This window comes from Candoia aspera, chromosome 1 (assembly GCF_035149785.1).
Source record: "Candoia aspera isolate rCanAsp1 chromosome 1, rCanAsp1.hap2, whole genome shotgun sequence".
Taxonomy (NCBI): Eukaryota; Metazoa; Chordata; class Lepidosauria; order Squamata; family Boidae; genus Candoia; species Candoia aspera.
The window spans coordinates 220,449,630-220,466,452 of NC_086153.1; the positions used below are offsets into that span (position 1 = coordinate 220,449,630).

A 16,823-nucleotide genomic window follows, 5' to 3' on the forward strand; every position below is an offset into this window, starting at 1 on the left:
GACACCAGTCTAACCAAGAAAGCTAGGCAGTGATTAATTCAGATGAGCACCTCATACTACGGCAGTCACCACTCAGAATTACTTAATATTTTCCCTCTAGAAAAATGTAAGTTAGTGTGAACAGCGATAGCCAGCAGGATCTCGCAGATGCCCAGTTTCAATAAGAAGGTATTCTCACCTGCACCATCACAATGGCTCTTGGGACATGCTCTCCTGTTAGGCAGGCCAAGGAAGAGAACATGACTGTGAGTGTCAGGAGGGCAGAGTGTCAAGCAGAACTAGTCCTGCTTGTCTCTTCAGTGCATCTTTTCACTGCGCGGTCAGCACAAGACTGGATCACTCAGCAATTTGTCCACAAAGGTTTGCAGATTATAGAAAAGTCCATAAGCACATCCATATTTGGGTGAGACCTGACCCAGGTTGCACATGGCAACAGTTATTCTTAAATGCTGGTTGCTGAGAAATGGAAGACTATCTATCAAAGACTTTCCCGGAGCTACATTTTTCTTCTGAACATTTTACTTCATTTGGCAAGGTTTACCTATCCCCAGCTTGGTTATTTTTAAGACTTTGCAGTTTGAATTTTGGCTATGCAACTCATGATACGATGGGAGGCTAAATTCTTGATCCGATAACTTAGGTCTCTTTCCTAAGAACACTTACATGGACCAGCTGCTCCTGCGTATCGTACTCTTTTGCACAACCTTCCCAGTGACAGTTGGTCTCATAAATAACTTCAGGCTCCTGCTTGCATTCGTCCTTATCAAGTTCCTCTTTCAAGTCTGTCAGAAGTTCCTGTAAGACATAAAGCATTTTAAGTAAGATGGACTGGCTTTGCCTGAAACCCTCAGTCACCCATAGATTACCTAGCAGGTCCTGTTGAATGAAAGGAGAGAGCATTCCTGATCAGCTTAAGAAGACCTGCACTGTAGTAGCAGAAGAGACAAGCACCATATGCTGCCCAGTTGGTTGGAAGCTGAGCAGATATTCCTCTTTGTATTAAAGGCACAATGCAGCCTGGGTGCTCAACAGCCACTTTATTTCTCCATCCGACTTTCTTAAACTCATTTTGCTCTCAAAAATTGATATGGCTTTTTATCAAGCATTTTTGTTTACAAAACTTAAGGAACAAATATTAAGTACAAACAATGAGTTAGGTGCTGCAAAGCCAGAAACTGTAAAAACAATTTAAAATATGCAAAAGGTGGGTTGCCTTGTGTGCAAACTTGGCCTCAGGACATTCCCTGGAACGTTATTTCTTAACCGGGGAGGGAGAGTGAGGACCACTGGCCAAGGCCATTTAGCAGGCATGCAGGTTGATATAGACAGATGCTTCTTTAAAGATTTGAATCCTAAGCCACTTACTGCTTTAAAAGGCAAGCAACAGCACTTTAAAATAGGCACCCAAGCACACCTTGAGGGATGCAGGGATGTAAAATAATTCTGCCTCTGCCTCTACTGGGGGCAAATGTGGATATTTTGCTCCTAACAGAACCCATGGAGGCATAGATGCAAACATCAGGTCAAGCCTAATCAGTGCCTGGCTTCCACTTAAAAACCCATGGCGCTATGACAGAAAGACTGGATGTACTTTATTCAGCATACAAGGTGACCAGGAATGGGGCCTTCCACTTCTCTATTCTGGAACTGTTAAAATGCCTCTCCTGATCTTAGCAGAGCAGAGTTTTTCTTTACAGGGCTTCCTGGAATGCCAAAGTGTCCACACCTGTCGGTCATCAGAACTTTATGATCAGCTCTGCTTCACATCTCCAACTGAATGTGAGAAGACTGGAGGAGGAGAAAAGTTGCACACCTAACCCTGTTCAGCATCCCTTTCAAGCCTTTCAGATGACCATGTGGTAATCCAGGACATGTTGCTGAAGGACAGGTCTCTTACAATGAGCCTATGGTACAGTGAACATGGAGGACATTTCTGTGGTTCATGAAAAGAGAAAGGAAAGACCCAGTGGCCACATCATACTTTGAATAAAGTAAATCCAAAACCCTCCCTCCATTGGTACAGTGAGGCCATAAGAAAAAGTGCTCTGGACCAGAAATCTGTAGATAGGAAAACAGATAAAGTCTGGCCTCTGCATTTTACACTGGCTGAAGCTCCAGAGGCAGCCCTAAAGATAAGCATAACCAGACTATGCCAATTTGCAAGAGGTCATAGCTGGTACATCTGCCAAAACTAATGAAAGATATTGCAGCTTAAAGTAATCATTTGGGCCCTGACTCTCAAGATCCCCCTCCAGCCTGCAAACCTTTTAGGAGGAGGGTAATTCCATTCAGAACTGATCAAATACAATCTCCTATAAAGAGTATAATACAAAAATAAGGATGTCATATGTTAGATAATATATGAGATAGAGTGTAGGACGCTCACTTAAAGAGAATGAAAAGCCTGATATGAAAACAATGTGCTGATATCTGAAGCAGAGCTCCACATGTTCTCCAGAAGAAGCACAAAGAGAAAAAGCTTGCTTCTTTGCTTCAACATTTCAGTGGTATGAGCCAAAGAAATCTGTGCAATTCTCAAGAAACCCTTCAAACACAATGCAAATGCATGGTGGATATGACTTTTGGATGACTGAGCTGATAGATCACAGACTGATGTTTGTGTCCAGAACGAATAAAAAGGGGCGACAGAAAATATGCATTCTGTGCTTGGTCAACCTGTGACCTGGACGCTGCAGGTGGCCATGAACCAACAGAAGGGTACCCTCAGGAGCTGCACAGGCCAGCAACCACCATCTGCAGGAGGTCCCTAGAGAAAGCCTCCAGGTTTCCTGGTGTTTCCAGTTAACCTGCTCAAGATTACTGAAAGGAATGGAATGAAGGAGGGAGGGAGGGAGGGGGATGAGGCCTATGTTACATAATGGCAAACTCAGTTTCTGGACAAAGGTACACTTGTAAGGACAAATTTACAAAGGTAAATTTCAAAAGAAGTTTAACTAATTGGGACTTTCTAGGAAATGGGCTTTTGTGAAACATATGTTTGCAAATATGTATTTGTCATCTTGAAATAGGAGTACCTGTAAAATATTTTCCATGTGAGTTCTAAACATAAAATGTGTGAAGAAATCCATGCTTAGCAATAGATGGCAAATATTAGAATCAGGATCTTAGGCAGCATATGGAATTACTGCAGCTAAATGTCCCTTACATTCCTTTACAAATTCCTTTTCCCGGGAGAGAGGAAATCCCCTTCTCTCATCTCTTGGCAGCTACCCATAACTTGATTAAGGTGGGAGTAAAGCAGGATTGTTGTTTCGGATCCTGTGCTGTTTGTTGCCTTTGTATGCCAAGGTGTTCCTAAACCAAATGCTCCAGAGAGATGTCTTTCTGCCCTAATCGTGCTGACTACAGCATGTTTATCTTTCCTAGATATGCTATCTTCATCAATTTTACCAGCCCCCTGATGATTGCACATGTTGCTGTCCCCATGCATCATGCCAAAACCCGCTTCTGAACTGGAACTGAAAGAGAAATTTGTCATAAACTCTTCTGTTGGCTTGACAATAGCAAGCCTCATATTTCATGAAAATGAAGTGCCTAGAGCACTCCCAACAGTTTACAGTTGTGATAAAGAACCGTCAGAGAGTGTGTCAGCCATTAAGCAGCCTGGAACTCAGCAGCTCTGATAAGAGCACAGAAGCTGGTGGGCCCTTCTGGGTGTCAAATACTGGGTCACCGGGGTAAAGGATGCGGCTCTGAGCAATTCCTTCCTGAAGAGGAACAAGCCCTTTCTTGGGAGCTTCCTACTGTGACACGAGATCTCCTTGTCATCCATATTTGCTTTCAGATACTGTGGTGGATTTCAGAGCTGGTGCCCCCTCCCTCTTGGGAAGGAGCACCAGCTCTGAAATCCACCACAGATACCATTACTGCTTGCTTGGCGGGTCAGAATTGTCAAGCATCTTTCTTTAAGGTGCTTGGATGCAGTATGACATTTCTATTGAAAAAGTGCTGTGACCCAAGGACTCACAGCGTGTCCCTTTCCAATCACTCACAGAAATCTGCAATCAGGTTGGGGTCTAAGGAAGGAGATCCCTGATCTTGAAACATTCCCACTCACACATTTTGTCCAGAATCCCCCTTCACTCCAGCCTATGCATCTCCCAAAGTGCTTCCTGTTCAGGATGTGAATTGCAGATTTGCTTAATTTAGATCACTGACTCCTATACTCAGAATGCAATTGTGCCTGAAGCTCTTGAGATTGCAACCCTGATCACACTCACTAGAGAGAAAGAGTCTATTTAACACTGAAAAAGAATATTGCTTCTACGGCATCAACCTTTGCAATAAACCATTTTGAATAATTTCAAGTGAAACAACAAAGGAAAGGCATATTTGCTAGTCAGCCAGCACCTAGAGGAACACTCCCCAACTCCAATATCAAGTTGCTGCCTTGTTCCTCACTGCAAATTCATAATTTGCCCAAATAGTTGTTGGTTGTAAAATTCTGGAGTCAATCAGTTCAAGCGCTGAATACACTCTTTCCTTCATGAGTTACCTGAGTCGGTGGAGAAGATGAGGGTAGAATCTCTGTTTCAGTCTTGACTTTACTGCGTTTATTAATTACTGGATTGACTGTGCTGCTAACTGCCGACTCACTGCTTTGCTTGTTCTAGTAAAGTGAAAATAAAATGGGGGTGAGTTAGGTGGCCATATCAACATGCTCAAGCAAATGCAGCATTACAGCATTGTAATGTAGCAGTTTCAGATGACTGGTAAGAAGCTGTGGATCAATATGAGAATGAATTCAGGAAAAGAAAAAAAATTGGGGACTCCTCTTTTAAAGCCTGCCTGCATTTTCCGAATGCTATGCTCAGTGAAATATCCCTTGTAATGTACTTCACCAGAAAATGTACAGTCCTATTGTTTGTCTATGAAGGACAAGCCATGTCATTATTTTCTAGGGTAGCAGGAACAGCCTGCAGCCCCAGGATCATAAAGTGGTCACTTAAGATCTTGGGTCTGGCCCTCCGAGCTTCCCAAAGCTGTTGATGCATTTTACATTTTAATATATTAGTAGAGGAAAATTATTATACATACTGGAAACAATTCTGTGAATTATGTTTGTTTGAAATTAAATATCATCTGGCCCACCCACTTTTTCGAGTTTCAGCATGAAACCTCACAGTCAAATGCCAACTTTGGCCCAACATACATTGGGTTCCTTTAGTTTATGGTTCAGGATAGAGCTGCTACTAAGGAATAAATCTGTTTCTCCATTAAAAAGAAACCCTTTGGATTGCAAACATTTTACAGCATTCACACCCCTCCTCTGATGAATGTCCACACGGCAACACAATTACTTGAACTAGCTGCTTCAATACAAATTGGACTAACCATATGCATTTCGCCCAAGCTGGAAACTTCAGTTTACTTTAACGGATTCATCTCCAAAATGGAGGCAAATAGCTGCATTCTTTCCAAGTAGATACATTCAGCCCTCAAATGCCAACTGAAAGACAATCTCTCATCAGAATGCTATCTTGTGTGAGAAAGGCATATACACACATTATGTTAATCTTGTAGTAATGCAGCTGCTTCATAATCTGAGTATCAGTTCATTTCATGGCAGATCACTTCAGTTCATTAGCGCTCACTGCTGGGGAAGCACAAGCATCGGGACATAGTTGGCCACGGGTAAGACAGAGCACTCTTTGAGGGGGACCAGAACTGGGAAGACTTGGGATACCAGTGATTTAAAATGAAAAGTCAGGGTTGTGATGAGCGAACACAACAGGGCAATTGAAAAGATTAATGTTAAGAGACCCACCTGGGCTTTGTGACAGTACTTTCAACGAAACCTCCTGAAACCCTGCCAGAAGCTGATGAGGATCCTACCTGGTTAGATTCAGCGATGCAGTTGCTGCTGTTGCTGATCTGAGCAGGAGAAGAATTGACCGAGATGACAGCCACATGCTGCCGGGCAGGGAAAGTTGGGGATGGCTGTAGGAAAGGAGGGGTATGTCCAAACGCTGAACTCAGGCCTCTTTGCTGATTCAGAATCTGTTGGTATGTCACTGGGTTGATCGGATGAGGGAAGGTAAAGGCAGGACTGGAGAGAAGGAAGAAAGACAAAACTGGATTGGTGGAGCCTTTAAGAATTACAGCAAATTAGTGAAGATTGTGAAGGACAGATGCTGGGTTGCAGTCAGCCTGGGTGGATTTCTTCTTCCTCTTCAAGAAGTGCACAAGCAGGGTTGTCCAATCCATCTGCCTTGCTTCTGAATCTTAAACTCTTTGTTCGCAAACAAGGCAGAACTAGTCCACATGAGTTGGATCCATAATGAACAATAACTTTAGATTGTTACATTTTCTTTTGGCACATTCTGTTTTTTCCCAGGAACCCCTTTAAGGCAATTTCCCTTGATTTTTTCTTTTTTTGTTTTGGTCTTCTGAGACTTATCAATCTCACTGCACCTGGCCTTTGTCAGTTGCTTGTTATCTCTTTACTGATCATGAGTTACACATGGGCAGTCCAAGATTTCCAGAGGAACCACTGTTGATGGGCACTGGAGACTTTTTGGAGCCATGAGTCATTCAAGGTCAATCTTTCTATCCAGATATTGTGTACTGTTTACTACAATTTCCTGATATTATTCAGTGGCCCTGTTGCATTTCTGCTACTTGAATCCTTCAGGAGAAGAATTATACAGGTGGAAATTACTCCTTACTATAAATTAGGAATTAGGTTAATGGACATGAAAAGCCCCTTGAAGTAGCAAGCAAAGTGCAAGATTCTGATGATGCTTAAAAATAATATTTACTCATATTACCAGGAAGTTTGATTCTCATTTCAATTATTACTTTTTATCAGTAGTTCATCTAAGATTGTAACATTTAAAAAAATAATCAGAGAAAATAATTTATAATGTTCCTCAGTTGTTGATAACTTGGGTAAATAGATACAAACCTTAAATGATTGTTTACAATACTCAGTTTCTGAAAACCCAGAATAATCCATTTGGGGCATACTCACTTTCAACTTAATAAAAAAAGACCATATATCTCTAAGTTCCTGAAATCAGGAAGTAGCTTCATCTCTATATACCTATAAAGGCCTCTGGAATCAGTTTGCACACAGGACATCTGCCCAAGTTCCATTTTTATTTATTCTGGGCCTGTTGCTTTGACTGTAGAGATTGTGCCAGAATTTGAAAAGTTGAGAATTTCAGCCTGGGGTGTTCCAACTTGCCTTACCTTATTGCCCCTGCTGATAAATGGCCATAAGAGCCACTGGCTGCAGAACTACTTCTGGAGTTATTGATATATGCCACCAAGGAATTGGGTGAGGTCCGAATCATGGTCTGGAGATCGATGCTGGCATCAGACAAGGGGGAGATAGAAAGCGCTCGCTTCCTGCTTAGTCTTGGAGTTACTCTTGGGCTGGAGAATCTTGACACTGTGTGAAATGAAAATAAGGGGAGATATCACGGTTCCAGATTAAAAGAAGCAGGTTTTCAATCTTTTTAAAACAAATATTTCAACACAATTAAAGTAATTTAAACTCAAATACATTTACAATTTGAGTGCTGTTTGATATATGTTCAGCAAGAGTAAGTGCCTTTGGGCATTCTGGATGATAACCTCAGTTGTTGCTGTTACAGCAGGGACCACAAGCGACTCCTGATCTTGGATGAAAGAAAGAGGAATGTGCTACTCTCTAATGCTCTCCAGTGCTGTGAAATGGAACATCTCCAAGGCATCCTGCTTGGGGTGTCTGCAGGTGGGGGTCAAAAAAGTCAAGACTGTGACCACAACCACATGACTGAGACCCTGCCCCCTTTTTACTGATGATGTGGGTGCAATGCATGTAAAAAGGGGCAGGACTTTGATCACATGATCACAGCCACCCTCTTGACTTTTTTGATAACCCTCTTGCAACTGTCCCAAGGCACACCAGAAGTATTAACAGAGAATAATCCTCTCTAATATGAGATTAATAATGTTTACTGTTAATGATATAATAATGATCTTCCGGATGTCTTTGCTGATTCTGGAATGCACTTTCCAGGGAGGTTTAGTTGGTATCTCCCTTGATACCAGTTTGATGTCAGTACAGATTTAAGGGGGGTGGGGGTGGGGAACAGGCCTTTTGACTCAGTGATTTAATCAGGTTTATCTTTGGTCTCTTGCTTTTATATAGCATTATTAAGTTTTATTGTTGACTGATTTGTTGCATGCACTGTTAATTTGCTTTCATTCTGGTTGAAAGTTGCCCTAAGAAGTTAGGGTGGCATGTAAATGCCTTGCATAAATTAAGAAAAAAGACACACTAAGGTTGTTTGTGACATAAACATCTTTGATCTTCACTTGTTCATCCCCTCCATAAAAGTGATGAAAAGTGAAAATTTACCATAATAAATGGCCATACTCAAAAAGATACGTAGACAGTAGCATCCATATGGTTACACTGAAAGTGCCTTTGCCTTGGCCATTCCCCTGTTACGTATCTGCCGAACTCAGGACCTGCCCATGGCTAAAACTAATACCAGTGACCCACAAAACCAAATAAATCAAAATAATTGATGCAATTATTTTACACAGAGCTAAAAGGTAGAAAAGTCAGATAAGTAAGTATAAGAGATCTTGAAGAATTTTGTTTAGTTTGTCACTACAAAAACAACAACAAAAAACCATTAACCTGATTGGCATATCCCAAACTAATTTACAGAACAGAACATGTTCATCTAATAAGCTGTTGGTGAAATGTGACTGAGAAATAGTTTAAAGACCCTATGATAAAATGAATGCAGAATATAGATACAAAGATAGATATGCAGCAGTGGGAATTTCAGTGGAAGAAAAGCAACACCAAATGTTTTACTTAAAAAAAAACTGGTGTGAGATGTTTTATTGCTGGTATATTACTCCAGTACTGATTGCTAAAATGGACAGTTCATTTTCTAAAACTGGTTGGAAATGTAGCTTGGCTCATATGTATGTATGTACGTATGTATGTATATAAGTTGTACATCCTCTCCTCATTTAATGACTACCTCGGTTAGCGACCATTTGCAAATATGACAGTAATAAAAAAATTCATTGTCTGACCCAGTTTTGTGTTCCTGACAAGAATGCACATTAGAATGAGAGTAACACTGGTATAGCTGTATGAGAGAACTTTATCTGAATGAGATGGCAGCAACCAGTGATCTTTGCAGTGTCCCTCTTTCTCTCTCAGTCACATGTTCACTTAGCAACCATTTCACTTAATGACCTAGTCATTGGAATGGAACTCAGTTGCTAAACAAGGAGTGGGTATATAACTCAACAAATTTGGAAGATGATTTATAATAGTATGAAAGAAATGCTAAAAGCCAAATTTCCTTTCCAACCTGCTATTCTTTAAAATTAAATATTATAAAACTTGATATTCCCACAAACTAGCTTTCTACATGGCAACCGCTGCAAGGAGCCTATATCCTTCTTACTGAAAACTCTGTATAGTTACTTCTGCAGAAAAATGGCCAATTCAGTTGTGGGAGTACATCTCCATGTCCAAAATAACTTTGTATTTCAAAAGGAAATCCAACACAGAATTCCAATTCATCTTGGAAACCGTTTTTGGATTATAATTGTGTGTTTGTGTGTGTGTGTGTGTGTGTACTACATCTCATAAACAGTTCATTTTCTAAAACTGGTTGGAAATGTAATATTCAGGTTATTAAGTTTTAATCATCTGTTAAATAAGGATAGATTTTTCATTGCTTGGATAGTGGTTACTATAATTCCTAATCTTATTTTATGATTTGTATTGTGGTGGTAATTGCTTATCGATATTTACTTATTACTTGGATTTTAATGCAGTTTTTAAAATAATATAATATATTCAGATATATAAAACTAATGAAATATTGAAAATTCTTATTTCATTTTATGAAGCTTGTAAATTTCCTGTTTATTCACTCTGTGTTTTTCTCTTTGCCTCTTATTTATTGTTTGCCTTTTATGTCTTTTCCTTTCTTAAAATGTTTCATAGAAATATAATAATAATTTTAAAAACAGAATGTGCATCCTTCTGATTTTGCACTTCTCCAAATTTTGCAGGTTAGTTTTGCTTAAGCTATATGCCAAAATATGAAGTATGTATGTATGTATGTGCATGTGTGTGTACATATGTGTATGTATGTATTTATATCACAGACCACTTTTGATGCCAAACATATGTGCAATACACCTTGCTTGTCTTAGCCTGTTCTACCTCACAGGGCCATAAACTGAGTGCCCATCTTTCAGGTTCCTTCTGAAATAAATGCAGATTAACAGAAGTTGGATAGGCTGACTGAACTGACCGATCTGTTCGTAATGTCTTGTCTCCTCACCCAGCCTGGACGTAAGCTATGTTTGCATCCAAGAGAACATTCACTTTTGAGATACTATCTTGTTAGCTGCACAAGAAAGTTAAACCACAGAGGAATCTCCCAGGGAAGATGCAAAAGGAAAACAAGGACCTAATGCCTATTTATGAGGGAGGAACTCAAGAGTTCGAAAGCAGTCATGGTCTATTTGTCTAGCAGGCAAGATTCATTGCTTTCAGGTGGATGTGTGCAACTACAATTCTCAACAGAGCTGTTAAGCATTCTTCAGAAAATTCTCCTATTTGGAGAATAAGCAAAGTAAATGGACATAAGTAGTGTAAGCCCTTCATTTTAGGTCTGCCCCTCTCAGTTGACTTCATAAGAGTTTGGTATTTAATTAATAGTTGGGTTGTTTGCTTTCCTTCTTAAAAAAAACATTGAGTTTAGCTGAACCGGCCTGTATATTTGTCTGCTGTTTTGAGGATGAGAAGCTGGGTTTCACATGCGAGCCCTGGAATAGGATCCTCTTTCAATTGGGGAAATTCATTTAAAGGTGGGAGAGGCCAAAATATTAGGTTGGTTCACTTATGGCTTGTGGAGAAAGATGATAGTGGTTTTAAAGGGTAAATAGGGGTCTCCTTTGGAAGAGCTGTAAGTCAATGACTTTTATCATTTCTACAAATAAATCAAAGGTTTTGAATGTAGGGAGGTTAGAAATCAGTTGACCAAGCAACCTCACAGAGGCCAGCCCTGGTTAGAGCATGTTTGCCCTTAAATTAGCAATTCTCAACCATTCAATCAAATAATCTCCGCTTTGCTTAGGTCTGTACCAGTGCTAGGTGCTGTTGAATAGTTTAATGTATCGAGAGACAGAGCAATGCTCTAGGAGCCGCTACTACAGGATTTCTCCCCCCACGACTCTTCCCCTACCTATCAAGTATTATCAGTATTAATTTTTTATGAACATGTTATTTATGAACATGCTCACAGAAGGTACTGACTTCATGTTTACACTACATCATAGCCAAAGTTAAACATGATTCATGAGATATGTTAATACAGCAACAACAAAGACTGCACAGTTATCTCAACAATGAATTATTACTACAGCTTATTGTAGCTTAATTATTATTATGGCTTATTACAGCTTAAGTTCCGATGGTTTGCCATCAGCCTCATCAGACTAAGGTTACCAGACCTCAAGATCCAAAAAAGTGGGCAAATTAGCATATTACTTGGCACAACATTTTTAGTCACTTGGCCCCAACAAGTGGGGCCAAGCATATACCGTACCTTCGATGGATTTTACTACTTCTTGCTTTCAGTCACGTGCAGTAACAGAAACTCCTTCATCTGACAAATAATAGACTTTTACTTATTTGGTTTTGGCTTAGTTGTTGTGAGCCACCCAGAGTTGCTTAAGGTGGGCGGCCCTATAAATCTTTTAAACAGATAAATAAAAGAAATAGTTTGCTGTGTGAATACAACCAGTTGTGGCTTATTCAATAAATGATGGTTAAATAAACCCAGGTTTATTATAATGTGTAAACCAGGTCAGTGCATTGTATAGTGGACTGCAAACTCATTGGAGAAGGGATGTCCATTCTTGCATTTTGAAAAAAGGTATGCACATAGGTAACCAAGTACATTATAAGCTTAGCTTGTGCCAAAACCACTTTTCCTAAATGGCCCTCTCCTGATGCCACTCTGGGGCTTCCTGGTATGCAAAACAAATCCATTACCACTGTGATTCTGAGCCCACATGCAATTCAGGAGGAGACCTGGCCACTGTTATCCTGCTTGGTGGTGGCAGGAGGGAATGCAACAAGTACCCCTAGAAGTAGGTGAGCCCAGCTCTGCTTTCTGCCTTAGTCATTAGCAATGTTCCCAGCAGAAAGAGGAACACTGCCCTGGAAGAGCTGGGCAGTCACTTCGGGCAGTTCAAAATCCCAGACCAATCCAGACTTTTCTGGTGGCTGGTAGGCTTACATCAGATTCAGGCAATACCAGCTAATCTAAAGGTTTCTCCCATAGAAACAGGGATTCCAACTTGATTCAGCAAAATTAGTAATCAGGTAGACCATTTGAAGGAGCTCAATTGACAGGCAGGAGGTAGCATTATATATAGAATTACCCCTGTATTCTATACTTTTAGCATTTAAGAAACTATTTATTTGGTACAATTTATTCTAGTCTGTTTTAGAGACGAGATGGAGGATTCCCGCGGCCTCCAAAACCTCAGTTTTGTTGACTACTTGAAACCGTACTCACCTCCCATGTGGCTTTGGAGAGTTTACCTAACTCACTATCACACTAAATTTTATTTATTTATTTAATTACAAACATTTATACTCAATTCTAACTTTAAAATTATTTTTAATTTGTTTAAAGGAGCTTACGCTACCGAATGTTGAGTCCTATATAGCCTTCTGTTTATATTTTTAAATGTTTACCCACCATACAGCCACATATACTGCATAGAGTGTATGTTATAAAAATAAAATAATAAATGAAAAGAGAACTGATTATACATTCTTGCTATAGGAAGACACACTGTGGTTTATTGTTGTGCACTAGAAGATCTAAGGACATTTATATACAGAACCTCACTGCAAAAGCCTTCGTGAAGAAGGCCAATACTACTGAGTACATGAGAGCTAAACTGAGAAATTGAGTAAGCCTCCTTGATGAAACAGACCCACCATTGGCTTGCAAATTCCCATGCTGATGTTGCAGATGTGCTCATACAGGCTGCATAACCGGCTGTCAATACTGCACACTTAATCCAGCAACTGCTTCTCTCTGTGATATGGCCCTTGGGACCCAGCAAGACAAGCATCTCCGGGAGGATGTACTGCAGAGGTTGGACCACATCCAATGTATACCTAACCCCCTTTCAAAACTCATGTGAGCGTGCCTCCTTGAGTAATAGTAGTCCAGCTAATGAGGAATGATGCAGTATGTTATACCAGAGGTCCTTATTTTGATTATCCCTACAAAAGAGAATTTTGCCAGAGAAGTTACAAACATACTCACTCATTCACACAAATTGATACATCCACACAGGGCTTTTTTTGTGTCCATTCTCCTACTTCGCTAAGAGGACTGAGCGGGCTGGCTTTGACAGTCATATTTGTCTCTGTTACTCCCACCCCTCAAGGGAGATCTGTTTATTAATGTGCCACTTCCCTTGATAAATTACTAAATAGAAAGAAAAGCCTTGTACTCAGTCCTCGCTGCTCCTTTCCATGATTTATGCCCGCTGTGTCAGCTTTGCCATTGGTTCCCATTAATTTGACCATGGAAGAAATCTTGATGTCCAAGAGCAGCCCAGGTTTTATTGGTACAGCCATCTACACACCCCTAATCTTTTTTCAGGGTGTAAAACTCTGCTGGAAGCTGTCAGTTTCTGCATGTCAGCCTGGGACTTTTTTTAGCACAAAGCAAGGCATATGCATTTTATTACTGTCTGCTCTAATTTGGATCCTCCAGGCACTGCAAGAGGTAGGGAAAAGGTTTTGGTGTAGTTGGTCTTTATATCCAGAATCAAACATTGTGGGTTTAATTTTCCACTAGAATCTGCTGTGATGCATTCACATATATGTTGAAGTCACACGGCTGATCTCAGATAATTCTATAGGCAAATTCCATTTTTTTCTCCTAGTACAAGCTTCTAGGAAAGATGCAAGTGAGTCAAGGCTGCACAAATGAAAATATGAGAAGCTAAAAATATGTATTCAAATATAGATTTCTTCTGTCAATCACATTTGTAATGCAAACATAAAAGCAGCATTGCGTTATAAATATTTACCATTTGCCTAAATCTGCTGGACAAGAAGCTAGGAGACCAAGAGTTCTAGTCCCCTTTAGGCATGAAAGCTGGATGGGTGACTTTGGGCCAGTCCTGTCTCTCAGGCCAGCCCACCTCACAAAGTTGTCAAGCTAACTCACTTGTGGGGAATACAGGAGGAAGGGGCATTATGTACACCACCTTGAGTTGTCCAAAATAAAGGTGGTGCATAAATCAAATAAATAAATGAATAGATGAATAAATATTCTTCTTTGATAACTGCCAAATGTTGTAAATTAAGCAAACATGGAGGATTATTTTAATAGATTTCCACTAGTCACCATTTCTACTACCTAGTAATCCAACACACTTGCACGCCTCTATATACCAATCTTCAGTTTCCATTCACTTAATTACTTTCAAGTGTACTTCTACATCCTAATTATGAAAAGAAAAAAAAAAAGAATTATAATCTTTGTAAATTCCCAGAGTCAGGGCCTGAAATAATTATTAGATGGGCTAATGGGAATGGAAACAGTTTGTCTCCCAGTTGCCCCAGCTGCGTTTACACACTTAACCCTCCCTCAAAGCTCCCACCGAGTCTGAAATTGCCCCTCCCCCCTCCATCATACTACTGGAGTTTCTATGGCACAATCTTGGAGTGCTGTGAGGGGCACAAATAGGGTGTTGGGGCTTGCTCACTATTCTACAGTGGTTTCCCCACTTTATTTCCCCATTGGAATCAAGGTTAAGATTGCATTAACCTGTGAAGATGTTGGTAAGAATGAAGGGGCCACTAGTTGGTAAGAATGAAGGGGCCACTCGAGTGAAGAAAATGTGGATGAAGGACAGATACTATCAGCTCAGCTCTCTGAATTGCTAGCTTTTGTTAAAACTCTAAATGTCAAGCCACTTCCTTTATGTATATTTACATATACTAGAAAGCATGCAAACTTGGTAGCAATGTATACATTTCTCAGTGCTAAATAAACAACCAAAGACCACATTACCTGCTCTGTGGCCAAATCCTTAGTGTGTCCCATTTCCCCCCTCCCCCCCCTCATTCTGGAGTATTATTCAGAAAACCAGAGCGCCATGCTCTCATTATCTAGCATGGGAAAAGCGTAAATCCATAATAACGTCTATATATTACTTTTTCATCAGAATGGGATGGAATTTGCAGAATTTGATTATAAGACCATCACAGAAATCAGAAATTCTTTCAAGTTAGTGTCTTGTCCACAACAACCCGCTCCTCAGACCACTCCCACCAAAGTATTAATTATTGTGGATATACGTTCAGCAAAGTTGAAATCTGCAGTGGTGGTCTCCTTTGATTCAGAGGAGCTCTCTTGACAGAGTGCAGTGGAAATTTTTGAAAGAAATTTTGCCCAGATAAAGATTTCCTAAACTGTTTTAAGCAGACTGATAACATATTTGACAAGGGAAGAACTAGATGCTCTTTATCTAAATTATGAGTATCATATAATGACATGGATTTCAACTTTCCTGTTTTTCAGCTTCATCAATGGGCATAAATTTTCTGCTTGTTTATGGAATGTAACCAACCAAGTTAAAAAACTATTATGGGCACAATTAGAAAGTTATTATGTCACTCCTCTGATACGACACAAGAAGTGAAGTGACTGTATTTATCAACATCATCTTAGACTCAATTCTGATCCAGAATAAAAAGTAATTTAACATATTGCAAGGAACAATCCATTACTCCCCATAACATGGGTGGGTTTAACTTCCAGTAAACCAATTTCCTCATAGGACTTGACTCTATTTTTAGTTAGAGTTCTACTGCACTGCCTGACTTAAAGTTTACAAGGCATGTTTGGAAGATGCTGTTGACCCTTATATATATGCCAGATTTATAATCTGAGATAATCCCAGTTTGAAAATTGCAGATGAATCCTTTTCTGGGGAAGATGTTGACTAACATTGACTAACATTTTGCATCTACATAGGGCTACAAGTTTTGAATCATCTGAACTACTACAAGGGGAATTTGGATTGCCTATAACTGCAAGACGGCATTATAATCAACAGGAAAGTAGATATGGGGGTGCTATTATTTGTGGGAGAGAGCAGCATGTCCCTTCAAGCATGCCCCCTGCTGTACTTCTGGTTTGTCTTATGCCAGTTGTCCCCAACTGCCCTCTCAAAAATATCTAGATGGCAAGTAGGTGACTGAGTATCCCATACATCAGGCTTTGCGTGCTGATGGTCAGGTTAGTTGCCTCCAGCCCCATGGACACTTTATGACTTGTGCAACATGATTTTCACTTCCCAAAATTAAGTCAGGATCCAGAAAAATTTTAAAGGAAATTGCAAGCTATCTTTGATGTTTATGGGCCAATATATGCAGATGTTAACCAGCTTCTTAATACTATTTTAATTACAGTTCACCTGGCTTACCCTAAACATATCAGTCACTGGCCAGTGTAAGTCTCACAACCTGGAGACCTTGCACAACTTTGCACTAGATTGTTAAATGCATTTCATGAAATGTTTTACATGTGTTCTGATTGTTTTGATGTTGTACATGTGACTATGGCCAACTCTGGCAAAATGGTGGGCTTTCACATCTTCTGATTCTCTGATTCAGAATGCTGACTTTGTTTCCACATGATACTATTTCTCTGCCCTCTCCTGTTGCTGTCACTAAAGTGTTGCTGTCTCATTTGCCTGGCAATGAACTTGCTGAT

At 40.0% G+C, this 16,823-nt stretch overlaps 1 protein-coding gene across 1 annotated transcript in view; it reads right to left on the reverse strand.

Moving 5' to 3' along the window:
• Positions 1–16,823, reverse strand: part of GLI2 (GLI family zinc finger 2) — a 253,350-nt gene that overhangs the window by 21,602 nt on the left and 214,925 nt on the right. Inside the window, exons 6-9 of the mRNA XM_063288804.1 lie at positions 7,216–7,417; positions 5,857–6,070; positions 4,517–4,630; positions 664–795 (exon numbers count right to left, since the gene is read on the reverse strand). Coding sequence (XP_063144874.1) covers positions 664–795; positions 4,517–4,630; positions 5,857–6,070; positions 7,216–7,417 — 662 coding nt within the window. The remainder of the gene's footprint in view (positions 1–663; positions 796–4,516; positions 4,631–5,856; positions 6,071–7,215; positions 7,418–16,823) is intronic.